Raw genomic sequence first — 21,429 nt, 5'->3', positions numbered from 1 at the left:
CACTCTACAGGAACAGCTGTTCCCAGGAAAGGGGTGGCTTGACATGCAGAAAACTGCGCAGTCCAAAGTCCAGGGCAGAGTGGGGTCAGGGGGCCCAAGGGCCTCTGCCAGAGCAGCCCCGGTAGCCACAGAGCGTGCACTTGATGAGCCGGTCCACTGACAGCTTATTTTGGGGTCCTGGCAAATGCAGTTTGTCCCCAGATCGGTGTTCCATGTTTGAATGCACCTCAGGCAGCATGATTTCTCATACACCTGCTTTTTCCATTCTGAGATTAGGTTTTACCTGCATAGCCTTCTTTAATATAATACTCATATAGTTTCTGCTTATGGCTTTCCGCTTGTAGAAGAGATCAAAAGTATAGTGGGTTTTCTGGTAGTGGATCCTGAAGATGGGCCACAGAGATTCCACTTTCCTCTTTCCCTCATGAGGTTCTGTTTCAGCTTCTCTCATCTTTTGATCTAATTCATCCAATGTCGGCTCCATCAACTCCCAGTCATCTAGGGGAGCTTTCCAGCTTCTTCTGACTTTAGGCATTTTTCCCACAAGATAATTGGCAAAGATCTTAGCGTCTGTTTCCCAAGAGTATAACAGAAAGATCCCTGGTCTCTTCAGTTACAGACGTAGGTTCTTGTCCAGCTCTACCAATCAGTACATGACTTTGGGGAGATCACATTCCCTCTCTGGTCCTCAGTCTTATCAGAACCTCCGTCGCTGTTGGATGCCCCTTCTCTATCCTCTTGTTCTTTTAATTGAGAGTAGTTCCCCTGCTTTTTCATTTTACTTATATTTCTCCAGTTATCTGGACATGAAAACTCCAGGAAGCCAGCTCCCCTGCCATTGTGTTAGGAGGGGAGATTCAGAGAGGATGGGAGTCTGCAGGGACCAAGGCCTCCACTGAGACCAAGTGCTTGAGTCTTAACCACCTCAACCCAGGGGAAATACAGGCAGCAGAGTGCTCCCAGGGATGTGCTGATGAGGCTGGAGTGGGGGTGCAGGAGCGGGAACCAAGAACATTGAGTCAGTTCTTTTTTTTTTTTTTTTTTTTTTTTTTGCGGTATGTGGGCCTCTCACTGTTGTGGCCTCTCCCGTTGCGGACCACAGGCTCCGGACGCGCAGGCTCAGCGGCCATGGCTCACGGGCCCAGCTGCTCCGTGGCATGTGGGATCCTCCCGGACCGGGGCACGAACCCGTGTCCCCTGCATCAGCAGGCGGACTCTCAACCACTGCGCCACCAGGGAAGCCCTCGAGTCAGTTCTTAGTCGCCTCCAATGAAGGGTGCTGGGAACAACTGGACGTTTCTGCCATCCATCCCAAACAAAACACAACAGTAGCAGGCAAGATTTAAAGAGCAGGGGGAGCCATGTCACGTGACACTTGTGTTTGTGATAACCACATTTTCCGTTAAACTGCTGTTTAGTGACTTCCTTTTTTTTTTTTTTTTTTTAGTGAAATTGAACAGCCCCTGCTTTATGGTAGAGAACCATTCTGAGGTTACGAGCCCCTTCCCTTTCTCACAAATGGAAGTTCTATGAGCAGCCTGAGGCTGGAGCCGGCACAGGTGAAGCCTGGTCCCAGCCCAGGCTGCAGAGGTGCACCTGCAGGAGAATCAGGTCCTGCCCTCTGTCAGATGGAACAATGTGGAGGGTCCTATTTGAATCCTCCACTAGTGTCACAAAACAGGCAACAGAGTAATCCCTCTATGTGCATGGGAGTCAGGCTTTCCTTTCTGATATGAGGTTCATTTTCTTCTCTGCAAAGTTACTTGATAAATCTAATAAGCATGTGCTAAGTTCTATGCTGCTGGGTCTGTGACCAAGGTAATAAGATTCAACTTTAGAGCTTTTCTCAATTCATTTACTCCTTAATCCAATTCTACCATTTTATAACAAAGGGAGATTGAGAGTTAACTGGAAAAGGTCTGCATGAGAGGCAGGAACAGGAAGTTAGTTAAATACTCAATGCTTTTTGGTCTTAAGTCAAGGAGTACTTCTCCACAGGCACCTTACTAATTTCCCCCATCTCTGTCTCACTTTTACAGGCCTTTTGCTTTGTTCTTAAAAACTGATGATGTGTTGGCGAAAGAACACACAGTAAATCAACGGAACAGAATTTCAAGTCTGGAAATAGACTCACGTAGCACAGTCAACAGACCTTAGATGGAGATGAAAAAGCAGCGAATGGAGGAAGGATGGACCCTCCAGCAGAGGGGGCCAAAACAACTGGACACCCACAGGCCACAAACTGAAGCTTGGCATAAACATCACATCGTGTACCAAAGTTAATTCAGAGTGGATCGTGGATTTATACGTCAGACCATAAAACTTTTAGAAGAAATCATAGGAAAAAACTTCGTGACCTCGAGTTAAGCAACGACTTCTTAGATGTGACACTAAAAGCACAATCCATAAATGAAAAAGATGACAAACTGGACTTCATCACAGCTGAAAACGTCTACCCTGTGAAGGACACTGCTAAAGAGAGTGAGAAGGCGGGCCACAGACTGGGAGGAAAGATTGGCAAATCACTTACCTAACAAAAGGCTTGTGTCTGGAATATATAAAGGACACTCTAAACGCAATGGGCACAAGATTTGAAGAGGCACCTCACCAAAGAAGATACACAGATGGCCAGTGAGCATAACAAAGGTGTTCAACATCACTAGTCCTCAGGGAAACGAAGTCAAAACCACAATGAGACACCCCTTCACCACTGGGGTGGCTCAAAAGAACAGATTGAACACACCAAGTGTGGGGAGCATGGGGAGCACCCGGAACCCAGCCTGGAAAGCAGGCTGGCAGCTCCTTATAAAGTCTGCATGTGCTCACCACGTCCTCCCCTGGGGATTTGCACAGGCAAGATGAGACAAAAAGCTGGAGGCCAATGCCGAGTCATTTACTCTCTGTAAACAGCCCGTGTCCCTCACTGGGGGTTGGACCAACAGACCACAGAACAGCCATACTGGGGACACTACTCCACAGAGGCATGGACCACAGACCCACGCAGCCACATGGACAGATCTCAGGGTGTACTGCTGAGTGGAAGATGCCAACCTTGGAAGGCCACACATGGCACAATCTCACTGAGATGACATTCTGGGAAAGGCGTGTATGCACAACACTGCTCGAACATCTCAGATCCTGGAGCAAACATAGCTTCCACCTGATGGGCACAGGGCAGGTGTGAGGGTGGGAAGGAAGGCCAGATGCTAAAGCTGCAGCAGGTGAAAAGGAGGTGCAATAGACAACCCCCAGGGCTAAGGCTGGTGGCCTCTCTTCCTACTTGCCTCTGACCACCCCCCACACCTGTGGGAGGCTCCATGTGCCCAGTGGTACCAGCTGGCCAGGCCACCTTCACTCCCCGGCCGCTGGGGAGAATCACTGCTCTTTCACACGGCAGTGATACGTACAACCTAGTTACTCTCAGGCCTGGCTCCAAACTGATGGTAGTTCACAGACACAGAGCCTGGAGGATCCAACATGAGCCTCTGTAAGGTCAGACGCTGGGCTGGAGCCAAAGCAGAAATGCACACAGTCAACCTGGCAGGGACTCAACCTGAGGGATGGGGGCTCGCTGGCCGTCCAACACCAGGCCGAGGGAGGAAAACAACCAGGGTACAAGACAACATCCTGCTGATGTAGCAGAGGCCAGGGAAACTATTCCCAGGGATGGCTCGATCTACAGGACAGCTGGCCATTGAGCAGCAGGGGCCTGGGGATGGTGGGCGGGTCTAAGATGAGGAGTGGAGAGGTCCACGTGGGAGCACAGAGGCTCTGATGGGGTGAGTGGGAGGGACACGGTGGCCGCCAATGAGGACCCCACACCAGGTGAGAAATCCAGACCGTGTAACGGGGGATGGTCGGGCTGTGCCTTGGAGTCCAGCACAGCCGCAGTGCTGAGGGACTGGGCCAGAGCAGCCAAGAGAGAGGCAAAGGGCTGCGAGAGACGGACAGGCCCGCCTGCCATGCTTCCAGCTACTTGCAGAGAGGAGTGAGAGGTGCTGACTGAGAGACCCTCAGAGTGCAAGGTCTGGGGCATCCTTCCTAGGAAGAGATGCTGGAGGCTTCCAGCTGGAACACAGGAAACATCCAGGCTGTAATGGGACTTATACGTCGAGGCAGAGAAATGGGGGACAAGTCAGATCTGGGATTCTTCACCCAGAAAAGGTAACAGAGGCCCTGGGAAGAGTTAAAAGTAGCCAAAGGAGAGGGTGCAGGGACAGGAGAGCCTGGGGGCAGTGCCGAGACAGCCCCGGGAGGGCAGTTCCGGGAGCTGGAGAGCAGCTCAGGGTCAGACACCTGGCCAGAGCCCAGGGACCTACTAGCAAGGCTGTCAGAGCGCAGGGGGCAGTGGGCAAGCCAAAGGGCCACTGGGCAACGCAAGGACAGGGCACCGTGGCTTTTCCATGCAGCAAGTCCTGGTGCGGCCTCTCTGGGGCAGAAACGGTCACAGAAGTCAGGTCAGAGCTGCGTGGGGGTCTCCAGTGGTTTTGTGTGATCGGGAGGCCAGGAGTGTGAGAGCAGAACAGAGTCAGACTCAGCTTGACCTCGAGAGGCACAAGGAGGAAGGGCGGGCAGAGGAAGCGCGGGAGGACCAGAAACATGTACTAGGAAGGCCGGGAGGGCAGGCCTTCTAGAAGTAAAGGAGACCCCCACACCACGAAATGCACAAGGTTGAGGAAAAGAGTGGGACGGTGAGAAGGTGAGGGCTGAGTGGAGACCCGCAGAAGAACAAGGATGGGGCCCCCAGGACGGGGAGAAGCTGGGGGCAGGTCAGTCAGTCCCCCGGGCTGGCCACCTCCTCACGGGCAGATGCTTAACTGTGAGGGTGTCAGGGCTAACTCTGAGGACTTCAGGATTTAATGGTCCTCACTGAGAAAAGGGGAGAAAACTGAACATATTTCGAGGTCTATATTTGAGAGAAAAGCAAATTCCCACAAGGAGCCAGCCTGCCTCACACACAGCTCTACTCACCCAGCCTGAATGAGCTCGTTCAGCTTCGTGGCGTTCTTGTCATCCATGCCTTTGATGGAAAAACAAACACACGTGAGCATCAAGTAGTCAGGAGCGAAGCCCAGCAAGACCCCACATAATAATCTCCAAGGCAGACTTCAAACTGCTCAACGGGGTAGTCAAGGTCTTCCACAGTAAGACCCCATGTTAGCTGCAAGCCCTCCCCCAGGGCCCGCACACGTCACCTGTGCTGAGAGCACTGTCTTTGCCCACCTGGACATCCTCGGGGAGGGGACCACTCCCACCTCTGCACAGCTCATCATGCCTCCAAACCCACGCCCCAGACCCCCTGCTGTGCTGGTCTGCCACTCGCCCCCAACCACCTCGTTCAGAGACTCCCCTTTCTCTGGGCCCACCTTGCCCCACGCACTCTTGTCCTACGGGGCTCCTGGGTTACCTGCGGGCCCGGCTCCGTCAGCTCTGAACGACGGACTGACACCCTGCGTGTTTACTAGAGCGGACGCCCCTTTCCTCTGCCCCATCCCCCACTCATTGCTGCCCTCAGGACACACGAGACAGGAAGTGTAGTAACCAGGTAAAAGGAGGATGGAGGTGGTGCGTATGTGCAGGCCACTGTGAGATTCTTTGAACCCTGCTGAATATTTGGGGAATAAAACACAATGGGTCACAAACACACAGCCAGGCTGAAAACCAAAGACAAGGACAAAACCTTAAAAGCAGCCAGAGAAAAACAATGTATCCCCTACAGAGGAACAAGGACATAAATGGCCAGTGACCTCTCAGCCATGAAGAAAAAACTGTCATCAAAATCCCACATCCGGCAAAAATACCTTTTAAGAACAAAGATGAAATAAAGACTTTTCAGATAAATGACAACAGAAAGAATTCACAGCCGGCACAGAGGCATGGTGAGAAAGCCTGAAGGAAGCCCAGCAGGCTGAAGGGACATGTGCCAGATGGAAACGGATCTTCAGGAAATAGTGCTTGGCACCAGGGAGGGCAAACACAGACCCCGTCCCTAAACAAGCCAGACGCAGCCCTGCCCTCCAACAGCATGGACCACACAAGCACAGTCAGTGTAAGTGACCGCTGGGGCTATGCGTGAGCATGTGACACGAGAGCCAGCCTGTCGAGGACATTCGTGGACCTGTGAGCTGAGACCAAAGGGGAGGGAAGGGCCCATGGGTCCTGCATCCGGCAGCCTGGATGGACGGAGTGACAGACAGAAGGCCCGGAGGGTGGGACCACCACAACTTCGGGGCTCAAGTCACCAGATGGGGGCACCATGCAAGGAACCTCCCTTTGAAGAGAAGCCATTTCAACCAACTGGTGAGGACTGCAGACAGCCGAGGTCTTCCCCAGCCTGTCCTGATACCCGCATGGCACCAGGCCTGGGGCAAAGTGTGACTTGTCACTCAATAGCCCAGGAGGCTTGAATAGTCATCCGTTGCCATCGAAACTGAGGGTCCTCAGGCCCTTTTCAAGGTGGAACGCCGCCCAGCTCACGCAGCTGCTGTGACACAAGGTGGGGTGTGTCAAAGGACCAGGAACACAGCAGAGACTCAGTCTATGTCTTAAGAATCGGATGTCTGGAGGCCTCAGTTACAAAAAGTATGTGAACAAAGAGCATTTTGACCACTGGAGCTCAGACATGTGTTCCCAATAGCCCAGAAAGGGCTAACACTGTGTGCAGGGCACGCGGACAACTGCCCATCCCAGCGAGCTCCTTCCTCCACAAACCTTCACCAGAGGACACAATAGTGTCCCAGCAGGTGGATCAGTGGGTGGGTGCAGTGGGGGCTCAGAGGGAGGGGCCCACCAAGGAGGAGTGCTTTGAAGCAGCTTTGGGAGCCCCAAGCCCAGGTAGGGCCTCACGGGGATGTGCGTGTATGCGTGTGTGTGTGTGTGTGTGTGTGTGTGTGCATATGTGTGCACACGTGCACTCGAGTGCTGCTGGACCAAGAGGGACCAACCAGGTGTCACCAGCAGGACCAGGAGCAGATGAGCTGGAGGGGACGCCAGGCAGGAAGACGGGCTGAAGTCCAAGTGCAGAGGCCTCTTGGGTCGGGGGACCCAGGTGACACCCCAAGGGTAACAGGAAGCTGACAAGAGGATGAGGCCTGCCTCCTGTGGGGAGCACTCGGGCTGGGATGCTGGGACGTGGGAGATGGAGGACGGGACCCCAACATGCTGCCAGGACCAGGAGTATTTTAGGGCAAGGACAGAGAGGAGGACGGACAAGGAAGCAGGGATACCAGGGGGTGGGGCCCCAGAGCCCCCTCAACAGCACTCAAAGCAGGAGCTGGGGGTTTAAGTAAGTTGTCAGCCTGCAGGAGCATGGGGAGGGGAGCCAGGCCACCTGTCCCTTCCTTTGGAGGCTCCTGGAATTCTTGCCTGTTTCAGGAAGGGCGGGTCACCCTGGGAATGCCCACCCTGACGGCCCTCCTGTCCGGCTATGACGTGTTAGGTGACAGCTTATAATCATCTCATAGTGTCTCATTTAATCTTCAGAGTGGTCCTGCGTGTGTGTGCCCTTCCAACCCACGTGACAGGTGGACAACTGGGGGCTGGAGAGGCGAGGCTGAGGCCTCTTGTCTGTGGTCACATGGGGAGGCCAGAGCACCTGTGCATCTAAAAGGAATCTAGTTACAAGGAGATGCTCAGAGCAAGGCAAAGGGAGGGGCCCAGACCCTTCAGTGTACCAGGGTCGGGAAAGGCCAGAAAGTGGGGGCTGTTCTAGGTCAAGACTCAAAAGACACGGCAGCTGTGAGCGGGCACTGTTCCCAATAGGCATGTCCTGCCTGGCATGGTGGGACGCACTGGGAGATCTGAGTTTGGGCAGGATACCAGGTGAGGCTGTGGTACCCACTTGATAAATCTTAAATGTGCTTGCTGGGCATGCAGGAGAATGTCCTTGTTCACTGGGGCCAATGGCTGAGGGGTTTAGAGTGGGCTCAGACGTCTGCAACTTACAGTCACACAGCTGAGCAAGAAAAAATGCAAGTGTGTGGAGGAGGGACAGAACGGGAGAGACAGTAACACAAACAAGGCCAAGGTTCAGGACCCATGAATCTAAATGATGGTATGTGGGGGTTGTTACGTTCTCCTTCGATTTTTCTGTATATTAAAACGTTCTGTACGTTAAAATGCTTTCAAAATGTAAGTCGGAGAGAAAACAGAAGAGCCCCCAGTACTAAAACTCCCAACTGTAAGAGGATAGCAGGCAGGCCCTGCTGGGAGGAGGCCGCCCCTGAGCAAAGGGTACTCACAGCCCCCGATCTTCTTGCGCAGCTCCCCATAGCAGATCAGGCCATACAGCTCCTGGGACGACTTCTTCAGCCCGCGAGAGAACACTGAAAATGAGGAAAGGCTGCGGCTTTAGAAGGAGAAAACACAGACGTGCGGGGCTTGCCCAGCTTGTGTGCACACCAGGGTGCTGGGGGACACTTCTTGGCTTTGACCACTGCACCACGAACCACGGGGCGCTAACATCAGGGGACACTGGGCAGAGTACACGGCAACATGGTGCTGTTTTTGCAATTTTCAAAATAAAAAGTTAAAAGAGAAAAAGGGGGTGGTTCAGAAAACTAGTCGTAACAGGCAGAGCAACGTCCCCAGAGGGGAAAACGGGACGTCCAGCATGGCCGGCTTCCGCGAGGCAGAGGAGGGTCAGGACCACCTCTCTGTGCACAGAACCCACCCAACCTCCACGAGGGGCTGGCAGCACAGGAACCAAGGAGGCCCACCTCTCATGCCTCCTGGGATGACAGACAACTCGCCCCAGGCCTGGGGCCAGAAGGAAGAGGAAATGCGGCTTGAGTGCTCTGGACGCCCCCTTGCTTGTCAGCAGCAGACCACAGTGTGATTTGGGAGGCAACACCCAGGGTTAAGCCAGCCCATGTATAGCCTGCTCGTGGCTGGAGGAGACCACACCACCAGGTATGAGCAGAAGTGCTGACGGAGGCTCCACAGGCTCTGTAATAGACTGATTCGGCCCCGATGCCCGCCCTGGACACCTACCTGCAGGCGTCTCTGATGCCAGGAAAGAAATCCTCACGTGCTCAAGTCACTGTTACCTTGAGTGTATTGTGTGAAGCCAAGCCTGACAGCGCCTTGTAAGTCTGGTTACTGCCCAGTTGGCCCCTTTCCGATCATCTCACAGGGCAGTGACCACTGCCATGTGTCCCTCTCACAACTGTTCTCTCCCCAGAGACCCCCTTTCAAAGATTTGGCTGTGTGTGATTACAACAATAGGAAAGGAAAAGAAAAGTATATTAGTAAATAGAAAGTAAAGTTCTGAGTGAATGACCTAAAACAAGGATTCTGAACCTCGGATAGCCTCTGAGGAGCCTGGGGCTCTGCTAACATCACACGCCAACCATTCCCGAAGGTTCTCCTGAGAGAAAGACCGACAGACTCAGCGTACTCTTACAGGGACCGCTACTCGGGAACCTTACGATCCACCACGCAGTCGATAAACAAACGTGGGCTTTCAGACAATGGAACAGTACTCAGCCATAGAAAGGAATGAACGGACCCTAAAAAAGCCTAACACACCCTACAACCTGGATGCACCTGGAAAACGTCATGCTCAGTGAAAGAAACCGGACACTAAAGGCCCTGCATTGTATGACTCCACTGATATGAAGCGTCCAGGAGAGACAAAGATCTGTGGCTCCGTGGCTGCCGGGGCTGGGGGAGGGGCTGCAAAATAGCTGCACAGCGTGGAACCCAGTGTGACCACCAGTGCAGCACCAAGAGGCGGGCAGGTCTCTGGCCTCACACGGTCAACGGACTGCCACCAGCTCTGAAAGGTGATCAGGACCAGCGAGAGACCTCCGTGCAGCCCTCGGCTCAACAGAAAGAAGGCACTTCCCATGGGGCCACACCGGGACACCAAGGGCATGTGGGTCAGGCAGAAGACACTGCAGAGGGGCTTCCCTGGTGGCGCAGTGGTTAAGAATCTGCCTGCCAATGCAGGGGACAAGGGGTCGAGCCCTGGTCTGGGAAGATCCCACATGCCACAGAGCAACTAAGCCCATGTGCCACAACTACTGAGCCTGCACTCTAGAGCCCGTAAGCCACAACTACTGAGCCTGTGTGCCGCAACTACTGAAGTCCACGTGCCTAGAGCCCATGCTCTGCAACAAGAGAAGCCACTGCAATGAGAAGCCCGTGTACTGCAATGAAGAGTAACCCCCGCTCACTACAACTAGAGAAAGTTCAAGTGCAGCAACGAAGACCCAACACAGCCAAAAATAAATAAATTTTTTTTAAAAAAGTTAAAAAAAGAAGACACTGCAGAGAAGGGAGAATGGCCCCGGCGGGGCTGACCCTGCAGAGCTGACTGTGGAACTGAGGGCGGCTGATGCATCCACCCTTCATCCAAGTTGGAAAAAGGGCTGAAAGGGAATGATACCTCCAGTGGGGGAGGGGAGTTTAGGAGGCTGTCCAGCAGGGGGAGGTGACAAAAATGCCCAGGAAAGACACATCCACTCTAGATGTCCCACAGAGCTCAGTGTGGCCACCCTGCAACACGCCTCTGGACCTCGGGGCAGACGATGCACCACGTCCACACCGGGAGCCTGGGTGGTCCACTCTGCCCATAGCCTGGTGGCGGTGAAAGCACAGAACTTGCTAGAGCACGGCCCCGGGAATGACCCCCCACCGCCTGATCTCCAAGTAGCTTCCTCCTACCCCCTTCCCCTTCTCCTGTTTCTGAGGCCTTCACATTGGAAGAGAGTGTTTCGAGACCAGCCAAAGCAGATGAAAGACCTGCTCTCGTGGAATGACTTTCAGAAAGAACAGACTATGTAACAACAAAAAAGAGAAATGCGGAAGACAGAGAAAGAGCCAAACAGCTAAAACTCGTTTCTGCGTGCCAGCCTGGAGGGAGGGAGGGTGTTCGTGATGACGACAGATAGTAACAACAGCGCACAGGACCAGAGTCAATATTTTCAAATCAACCAGGGATGTGAGCAACAGTCTGAGCTAAGGATGAGCACAGCCAGCAGACACACAGACTCCGTGGAGATGGCCTGACAAAGAACAAAATGCTGCCGACTTGCCACAATGCACCACAGCCATTGAGAGGCTTACGTTCATGGCCACGTGGACACTGAGAGCACACGCGCGTGCGCCCGCGCACACACACACACACAGTAGTAAAAGACTTGTGGGTCAGACTGAGGGACTGCTGCAAAGCATGGAAACTGAGCGCCCACTTCCCAGGGTCCTTAGAAGGAGCAGCAACCTCACTACATAGATATGGCACTAGAAGAGGTTGGAGCCACCATTTTGTTTGTGTTGTATCTTCCTCATCAAGATGTCAGGCTGGATGGGTGGCCCCTGAAGCAGAAGGCTTTTAAGCAGGAAAGATACCTTAAAAAGACTAGTGAGAAGCCAAAGGATTTAACTGGCCAGAGAGAACCTCGGTGAGGTCATAAACTCAGCAGAAAGCAGGCACTGCACGTGGGGCCTCGCATGAAATAGGACTTGCTCAGAGCAACATGCACTCGTCTGTCAGGTGCTCCTTTCTGCCTTTGTCATGGACAGAACTAGATGGGAAATGCAGGTAGAGGCAGACAGACCCCCAGGACAGAGGGCCGGACACGCATCTTCCCGGAGGGTTGTCAGACAGTGCTGTGACGGGATGCTCACAATGAGACAATTAGCAGTAACGTTAGTATAATTTTACCTCAATTGTGTGAATTTATCTGAAGAAAAGTGCTATATGAAAAGTGCTATATGAATAAAGATATCCACCCTGTGTTATTTAAAAACACTATAAGTGACTTGCAAATCCAAAAGGAAAGGTAAAATATATTCATTTGTAGTATCTCCATGCAAACAAATACATTTAGTAAAAAACACATGGGGCTTCCCTGGTGGCGCAGTGGTTGAGAATCTGCCTGCCGATGCAGGGGACACGGGTTCGAGCCCTGGTCTGGGAGGATCCCACATGCCACGGAGCAACTGGGCCCACTCGCCACAACTACTGAGCCTGCGCGTCTGGAGCAGTGCTCCGCAACGAGAGGCCACGACAGTGAGAGGCCCGCGCACCACCATGAAGAGTGGCCCCCGCTCGCCACAACTGGAGAAAGCCCTCACACAGAAATGAAGACTCAACACAGCCAAAAATAACTAACTAACTAACTAACTAACTAACTAACTATATATATATATATGTTAAAAAAAAACACATGGAGGGACTTCCCTGGTGGTCCAGTGGTTAAGAATCCACCTTCCTAAGCAGGGGACGCAGGTTCAAGCCCTGGTCAGGGAACTAAGATCTCACATGCCATGCCACAACTACTGAGCCCACGTGTCACGAACAGAAGCCCGTGCACCGCAACGAAAGATACCACATGCTGCTACTAAGACCTGACGCAGCCAAATAAATAAAAAATTAATTAATTAAAAAAAGAACTGATCACCAAGCATTAGGTTAAGAAAACTTACCAATACTAAAAAAACTAAAACAGATGTCATTTAAAAAACAAACATATGGGGCTTCCCTGGTGGCGCAGTGGTTGAGAGTCTGCCTGCCGATGCAGGGGACACGGGTTCGTGCCCCGGTCCGGGAGGATCCCACATGCCGCGGAGCGGCTGGGCCCGTGAGCCATGGCCGCTGAGCCTGCGCGTCCGGAGCCTGTGCTCCGCAACGGGAGAGGCCACAACAGTGAGAGGTCCACATACCGCAAAAAAAAAAAAAAAAAAGAAAAAGAAAAAACAAACACATGGAGAAATTCTACATCAACATGAAAAGGTGGTGTGAAAACAGTACTTGTAAGGCAGAAGTCAAGAGACAGAGCGAGAGGGGTACAATGGGAAGAGGATGCTGCCTGGACTCGCACCTCCACTCCCCGCATCGCTGGGATGGACAGGGGCCAGGGCCTCCACCGCCGAGCCGGGGCTTTCTCCTCTGCCCGAGCAAGCGCATTACAGGCACCTCCAGGGAAGAGCACGCCACGTGCCCAACCACAGGCGGCAGTGGGGACAAGAGAGGATTCAGGGGAGGATTTCTGGGACAACTGACACAGGAGCTGAATCCTGGTGAACAGGTTAGGGAGGACGACCAAGTGGGAGTGGCAGGAGTGTGGCAGGAGTCAAGGTGTGAAGGAAAGTGCAGGTAAGGAGGGAGGTGACTCCATTCCCGGGGCCGTGGCAGGTCATGGTGCGGGCCTCTGGTGGGGCAGAGGGAGGGGGCTCAGGCAAGGGAGCAGCCAGGCAGATGAGCATTTTGTGTGGATCTCACAGCTCAAAGGCTGGGTTAGGAAGGGCAGGACCAGACAGTGGGAGAGCAGCACTGGTCTAGGGCAGGACCAAGGCAGGCCAGACGGTGAGGACAGATCTGAGAAGCTCGGAGTAGAACCAGAAACACTGACAGGTGAGTAAGAGATGTCCCCAAAGATTCAAAGGGAAATACATTCAGGGAACAGTGTTGTAGGACAGAACCAGATGGGGATTCCCTGGCGGTCCAGTGGTTAGAACTCTGCGCTTTCACTGCTGGGGCCCAGGTTCAGTCCCTGGTCAGGGAACTAAGATCCTGCAAGCCACGTGGCGTGGCCAAAAAAAAAACCCAAAAAAAGACAGAACCAGATGGGAAATGCAGTGACCATAACAACCGTCACCAGACCCTGGGACCTCCCAGTCCCTGAGAGCCCCAGCGCTGGCCGATGGCAGGGAGGAAGGACTTCTCCAGGGCAGAGGACGGCAAATTGCAGGCCAGATCCGGCCCAAGGGCTCTCTTTGTAAACAGACAAATGCAGCAACATGCGTTCCTCTATGTATTATCCACAATGAGCTAGGAAGCAGAGTGAAGTGGTTTCAATAAAGACCATAAAACCCCAAAGCCAAAAATATCAATATTCACCATCTGACCTTTTACAGAAAAAGACAACTTGAATCACTGTCTCTGGGCCTTTCTAAGGCCAGAGGAGGAATCCCTGGCCCTGGCATCCCGACCTAAGGGAAAGCCAGCGAGGAGAGCCAGATGGGTCAGCGGGGGGAGGCTAGGACACACTGACTGGCCAAGAGAATACCTGCAGGGTACAGGCAAAGGTTCAAAGGGGAGTGACGTGACCACAGCAACCACGATTATTCTGGATCAGAACTGATGTTATTTGGAGGGTGTGTCAGAAATCAGTGCAGTTGGTGGAAGCACACATGTGGAGACACTGATCGACGAGAGAAGCAGCAGGAACGACACAGACACAGGATTCTCCCAGCGTGTGGACACAGGAGGCAGCAATGCCTCCCCTTAGGACAGAGGTGCTCTGAGCAGGAAGTCAGAACCGCACCTGGCGATGACCTAGACTCATGAATTAAAGATGGAGCCACGCAAACTGGACTCAAATACAGAGCCTGGGAAAAGCCCTGGAACGCCAGCCCTCCACCCGGGCCGACGCACACCAGGCCCTGCCTGACCCTCACCCCACTGGGGCCCCCTTGGGAGAAGGGCGGGCAATGGGGAGGTATGATTCTGGACCACGGTGCCCTCCCTCCCGGGGGGGAGCGGACCAGGGACTCAGACACCACAGGCTTCCTTGTAACTCAGCCTGACCACCAGTTACGAGGCCTCCTGTCAGCCAAAGCACCACAGGTGAGTACATCCCAGGCCGTGTGACTGGGTGAGAATAATGCCAGAGGTGTGGCCTGCAGGTTTGCGGAAGCCACGCTCCTGGACCATAAGCCACCCCGCCTCTGGCCCCAGGAAGCCGGCCTAGGCACTCACCGTTGTCGAAGTCAATGTACTTGGTGATCTTGTGCCACGTGCGGTAGTAGAAGTGCCGGACCTGCTCCTTGTTCTTCACCATGCTGGCGGGCTTGCCTTTCTTCTTGTATTTCAGAGCAATGTTGTTCTGAATCGCTTCAAAGTCTTTCCCATGCTGGAAAAGAAAGTCCACATTAAAAGCACGAGGTTAGGGGCTTCCCTGGTGGCACAGTGGTTAAGAATCCGCCTGCCAATGCAGGGGACACGGGTTCAAGCCCTGGTCCGGGAAGATCTCACCTGCCACGGAGCAACTAAGCCCGTGCGCCACAACTACTGAGCCTGCGCTCTAGAGCCCGCGAGCCACAACTACTGAAGCCCATGTGCCACAACTACTGAAGCCCACGCGCCTAGAGCCTGTGCTCTGCAACAAGAGAAGCCACCACAATGAGAAGCCTGTGCCCCGCAACAAAGAGTAGCCCCCGCTCACTGCAACTAGAGAAAGCCCGTGTGCAGCAGCGAAGACCCAATGCAGCCAAAAATTAAATAAATGAATAAATAAATTTATTAAAAAAACTAGATTGTCTAATACTTTATAAAATAACACAAAGGGTGATAATAAAGCTAACTTTAAAAAAAAGCACGAGGTTATAGGGAGGGTGGGAGGGAGATGCAAGAGGGAGGAGATATGGGGATATATGTATATGTATGGCTGATTCACTTTGTTATAAAGCAGGAACTGACACACCATTGTAGAGCAATTATAATCCAATAAAGATGTTAAAAAAAAAAACCCACGAGGTTACAACAAGGCAGCCTTCTGTACAATGAAGACACTTCCTGAAAAGGGAGAAAAGGGACCGCTGTGGTTAAGCAAGTGTCCTTCATGGCTCCTACTTGTGCATGAGCTTCAACCTGGCTTCCCCAGAACCTCAGGTTTCAACTAGAATAATGGATAATGCAGCAACAGAACTATCATAGCACGTGGATACCAATGAGGCAAGGACCCCAGAGCAGTAGAAACATGAAGCTCATCACTTAGACAAAGGGCTTAATCTTCAGAGTTCTTTAGAGCCCATGAAATGAGCCACCTCCATGAAGACAATAATCAGAAGACACAACACAAGGATGGAGGGGCTCAGGGTGCTGTATATCTGGCATCTTAAAATAAAACAACACATCAACTATTCAGAAACAGCTTCACTGATTTGATCATACAAAAGGTATTCTATGTTCGAACAGGGATAACAAATATGAACGTTTATTAAGAGAATCATGCAGAATATGCTCTGAATACATCTGTGGGCCTTCCTTCAACACCTCCATGCAAAAGCTGAGTACATCTTAGATTTTCAGAATGGAATTTATGTTCCAGAGAACACAGTCCCCATCAGTGCTGTTCTGGTATTGATGCAACGAGAACCAACTACTGATACTACTCATCAACTACTGATACTCTCATCAAAACCAAGCCAGCAAGAAGCACTGGGAAGGACCTGGAGGTAACAGCACCCCAGCAGCAATGAGCACCTCTGGTACCCAGATCTTGGTTTCTAAATCCCATTTTCCAAAAGGAACCACGGCTCCTTGGAAAAATGGCCAGGTCTGGGGCAGGGAAAATACCAGGTGAGTCTAGAATATCTTGTGGTGCCAGAAAGTGAGAAAGTGCTCAAAGTGTAAGGGGAACATGTTAGAATGACACAGCAGCCAACCTGAAGAGGCTCCCAGTGGGCAAATCCAGAACAATCTGGGCAACAAAATCACAATGATATGAATGGATTATGACCCATGGAAGAGAATAAGTATCCCTGGGTCCATACAGGTATAAAGAAATAATTGAATAAATATATAAATGGAGGAGAAGGGAGAGCTTTTCCTTGCATGGAATTTCCACTTAATAAATGTAGAAAGAATAACAGAATCAGAAGGTCATCACTGGGTAAACACCACAGTAATCGTTGTTCCAGGTAAGAAGAGGCAATGGTTGCTTAAATTAGTGGGAGAAAGAATGATGAGAAACAGCGTATTTACATAGTCTCAAAGTAAAAAAAAAAAAAAAAGAAAAAAAGACTTGGCAGTGGAGAACCTGGGAGATGCCACCTGAATGCAGTGATCAAGGTTCACACAGCCAGGCCTGAGACAGATCACACTGCACACTCTGGACAGGATGCACCAATGATGCACAGCAATCTCACAGTACTCTTGACAGAAAACACAAAACATGAACTTATCCGTGCGGAAACATCAGGTAAGCTCAATGAGGGGCACTCTATGAATGAACAGACTTGGAATCTTCAAAAATGTCAAGGTCGTGAGAGACCAGGAAAAAAAGGGAAGACTGAGGGACCTGTCCCAGGTGGGAGGACCCAGGAGTCATGGCAACCAAATGCAATGTGGGGTCCTGAACCAGAATAGGACATCAGTGCAAATACTGATGACGTTACACTAACTCTCCTCATTTTGCTGGTCACCCTGCAGTTATGTGGGTGTCAGGAAAGCAGGGTAAAGGGCATGTGAGCATTCTCTGTACTCTTTTTGCAGCTTTTTCCAACTCTGAAATTGTTTCAAAATTTAAGGTCAAAAAGTAAAAATGCTATGGGACTTCCCTGGCAGTCCAGTGGTTAAGACTAAACACTTCCACTGCATGGGGCGCGGGTTCGATCCCTGGTCAGGGAACTAAGATCCCACATGTTGTACGGTGCAGCCAAAACAAAGAGTAAAAATCCTGAAAGAATGAAAAGCTCACTCACTGTTTTAAAAGAAGCAATGGAGGTGAACCAGAGCAAGGCAGAGCTGCACCTGAAGTGCCTTCCTCCAGCGTCCAGCTCAGGCACCACTTCCCCCACAAAACTCCCCTCAGCTCTTGACCAGAACCGTGACGCAAACACACACGGCCTCTAAATCTCAGGACTTCGTTTCATAGCTGGGTTAACGAACCCAGAGGTGATCTGACGGCCCAGATGGGGACTAGAATCTGGGCTTTGCGATTCCTCATCCCGCGTTCTCAAAGGACGCTGCCTTCTGAACTCTTGTGGCATCTGTCAGCATATACCTTCTGAGAGTCCCACTTCTCCTGTGCCTGTTACGTTTTCCCAGTAAGACTGCCAGCCCCTTAGGGGGGACTTCTTTGCATTTCTATACTTAGCCATGAACTAGGTAAATAAAGGGTGGTGGCAACAACAGCAACAGTGAAAAAGGCAAAGTTGAAAGAGAAAACTGTAAGGAGGTGAAGCACACATTTCAAAGACTGAAACGAGAACTCGCAGTATTCGTACAGCTGTCACAGAGATGGCAGGAAACAGGAGATGCCCAGCAGCTGGATTTGTAGGACACTGGGAAGTGCAGACAGAACACGGGAGGGGAAGCACAGCAGAGATGAGGCCTCCAGCAATTATCGACCCAGTGAAAAGCAAGCAGAAGATGCTGGCCATGCGGCTGCGAGTAAGATAGGAATCAAGACTGGACAGCAATACGGACAGACAGACGTAAGAAGGGAAAAGGAAAAGTCGGCAACAGGCTTTGTAAAATGGAGTATAGAGGATGTCGAGGACAACCACGTTGGTCCAGGCGTTCATCCCACTGGTCTTCCCGCCAGCTCCCTGTCATGGGGGCCACAACCTTTACCCCTGGCCACAGGGAGGAGTCTGGGATGGGACCAGCCAAGCTGAGTTGTGCCCAGAACTGTCCCAACTAGCATGGAGGAGGGGTTGGGGAGGCACTCTCGCCCCTGGGGAGCATCTGAAGGAGAGAATAAGCACAGAAATGTCACCCCCAACACACGGGGTGACAGACAGAGGCCCAGGGACACCGTGGGAGTCCCTGCACACAGTCAGGCTTGATCCAGCCCCTCCGGCTCCCTCCCAGTTCAGTTCTGAGAGCTGCTCAGTGCTCGGTTTTGCCCCTCTGCACTGCTCTGAGCTGGGTCTCGTCACTTGAGGCATAGCTCAGTCAGACGAGAGTGCATCAGAAAGGCAGGGAAGACCCTCATCAACACTGCAGAGGCCTGTGCTGAGCACCACGCCCCACAGGTGAAGATGCTCGTGGTTACATACACCCTAGCCGACCAGCCGGTCATCAAGGCCCCACCAGAGTCCCACTGAGTTTTGGTCAGACACACGAAGCAACAGACATAAAGCCCACACTTGTGCATGCGCTCCCTCTCTCCCTCCCCCTCCCCCTCCCTCCTCTCCCTCTCCCTCCCCCCCCCACTGAGTTTTGGTCAGACACATGCGACAAGACATAAAGCCCACACTTGTGCATGCGCGTGCTCTCTCTCTCTCTCTCTCTCACACACACACACATACACACGCATACTATTTGGGATACACCAATAGTACCAACAGTGGAAAGCATTAAGTGACCTGAATAGCCAACTATTAATTATTATTATTATTATTAATCAAGGATTTCAGGAGACCTCAAAACACCTACCTGGTAGAAAAGTTAAAACAAGAAGGCTAGCCCGATGAGAGGGGAATGAACTAATTCCCCTGAAGAAAGGTAAGGGCAGGTCATTAACACGGATTTCTTCTCCTGCTTTTCATCAACAACCATGTCTCCCCCACGCTCCTGCAACCGAGTAGCCAGACTGCCTGCAGAGCCCACTTTCTCCCCAAGACAGAGGGGCCACACCAAAGCAGTAACTATTTCAGGTGAGAGTCAGCAATGGTTGTTGATTCTGAGAACACTCCAGGAATCACACGTCTTCTATGCCTAACAAACAGCTTAAAGAAGGCACCATTTGGGCATACAATCTATAAAAGAACAGCCTCTGTACTTTACCCTAGAACTGTCCAGGGAAGAAAAGGAACACACTTGAATGTGTTTGAATGACTTCGCGTCTACTGGAACAAGCCTCCTGTGGACATTTCATTCTCTCCTCGGACAACAGAGTCAGGCAGCACCAACACGTGGCCTCCTCCAGCCAGGAAGGGCAGAACTGAACCATTGACCCCGGAAGGGGCAGGCCAGCCACAGGAAAGCTCTGAACTCGGCTCTGCGTCCTGTTCTCTGCCCACAGTCAGGTGTCTCCTGATCTATGAACACTCCATGGTTTCAGTTCCAAAGCCTCCTTCCTCTGAGCCTTGTTTCACAGGCTTGGCTAGACTTTTCTATCACTCCAATTAGTTCACTAGTAAAAGAATAAGGCTCACTGACCAAGTAACCTACTCTTGATACTACATCCCAAAGAAGAAGTCTAAATAAAATATGGAATGTGCACAAAGCTGTCCACGGTAGCATTATTTACAACAGAATCTAGAAGGAACCACAACAATCAACAATACAAAAATGGTTGAGTAGAACAAGGACTGGCCAGAGGGTAAATATTTAGGTGTTGCAGGGCCACAGGTACTGCAGGAACCACACTGTAGTCAAAGACAATGTGCAAGTGAAGAGGCTGAGCTGTGTTCCAATAAAACTTGATTTACCAAAACAGGCAGTGAGCATGTGGGTCATAGTTGCCTTCATCTGAAGCAGAATATTTATAAGCATTAAAAAAATACTGAGCAAAAGAACTACAAAACACCATGAAAAATGCATTTAACGTTAATAAAAAGTATGTTCTCTATAACTACAAAGATGTGAAGAAACAAAACCCGGAAGTAAAAATGGCTGGCAGGGAGCGCGGCCGTTTCATTGGGCCGTGGGATGGGGGAGGAGCTTCTCTATGTTTAGGACTTGCCACTCTGTCCCCAGTCAGCTGTGATGTCTCTCTGGGTTGTGCTGGCTGCTCTGACTGATGAGGCAAGTGTCCCCTGGCCCCTCCCTCTCGGGGACATCCCTCCTGAATCGGCCCACTCAGCTGCGAGGGGAAGGCCCAGAGGGAAGGGCACCACTCTTCAGGCCAGAACGTATTTCAGAGAATCTTAGAAAAGAAGCAAACGAAAACACTTCCTTAACAGCCACCTCACTAGTAACAGCTTTGAAAGTCAGAGCGAGGAGGTAAAGGGCCAAGGTCAGAGGTCAAGGCCTGTGCCTGGGGACCCACAGGCAAGGGGTAAGAGGCCAGGAGCTTCAGCTGCCTCCTTGGGCTGCAGAACCCACTCACCTCGTACAGCCCCTCGAAGAACGTGTTCTTGTCCTCTGTGCTCCACGACTCCCACTGCCGCCGCACCTTCTTGCCTTCTTCCTTCTCACCGCCTGAAGACCCTAAGTTCCGGGAGGAGGAGCGAGAGCCCCCTGCAGGGGCGGCAGGGGCAACCCCGGACCCATTTCCAGCTGATGATCCGCCACCGTCAGCTCCTTCAAGAGAAAGAACCATATGGCCATCTGTGTCCGAAAGCGGGCTGCCCCGGGGCCCACTCGGGCCCCGCCCCCAGCTCCACCAGCGAGTGACATTGTCCTGCCCTGACCTCTGACTCTCGAGAGAAAGTTTAAACAGTGAGTAAAAGGAGAGCATTTATGTGGCACCACCAAAGCACAAGGACAAGGTCCCGCCGAAGCACACAGCTCCTTTCCCGCTGTGAACGAAAACCACACGGCGTCTTTCCTTCTCAATTGAGGTTTGAGGTGAAATAATTTTTTCAAATAAATTGAAATTCAAACTCAAGAAAACATTTAAATGTATATAAGACACTACCTTCTTTGAGGTACAATCAATACTTAAATATGGACCACGTGATACCTCAGCACCTTTTAAAAGTCCTGGGACTTCCCTGGTGGTCCAGTGGTTAGGACTCCACGCTTCCACTGCAGGGGGCAAGGGTTCGATCCCTGTTCAGGGAACTAAGATCCCACATGCCGCA

The 21,429-nt window shown here is 51.8% G+C and overlaps 1 protein-coding gene and 1 pseudogene across 2 annotated transcripts in view; both read right to left on the bottom strand.

The window, feature by feature from the left end:
• CRAMP1 (cramped chromatin regulator homolog 1) overlaps nucleotides 1–21,429 on the bottom strand; it is a gene marked incomplete at its 3' end in the record, with an annotated part of 56,041 nt that overhangs the window by 23,971 nt on the left and 10,641 nt on the right. Inside the window, exons 2-5 of the mRNA XM_079720008.1 lie at nucleotides 20,733–20,926; nucleotides 14,708–14,861; nucleotides 8,241–8,324; nucleotides 4,972–5,020 (exon numbers count right to left, since the gene is read on the bottom strand). Coding sequence (XP_079576134.1) covers nucleotides 4,972–5,020; nucleotides 8,241–8,324; nucleotides 14,708–14,861; nucleotides 20,733–20,926 — 481 coding nt within the window. The remainder of the gene's footprint in view (nucleotides 1–4,971; nucleotides 5,021–8,240; nucleotides 8,325–14,707; nucleotides 14,862–20,732; nucleotides 20,927–21,429) is intronic.
• On the bottom strand, nucleotides 86–2,012 carry LOC307062550 (protein BUD31 homolog; annotated as a pseudogene). The gene has a single exon. The product of its transcript is annotated as a protein BUD31 homolog (transcript).

This window comes from Hyperoodon ampullatus (assembly GCF_949752795.1).
Source record: "Hyperoodon ampullatus genome assembly, chromosome: 14".
Classification (NCBI taxonomy): Eukaryota; Metazoa; Chordata; class Mammalia; order Artiodactyla; family Ziphiidae; genus Hyperoodon; species Hyperoodon ampullatus.
Note: the sequence above shows the minus strand (reverse complement) of the source record. Positions and strands in the feature narration are given on the sequence as shown.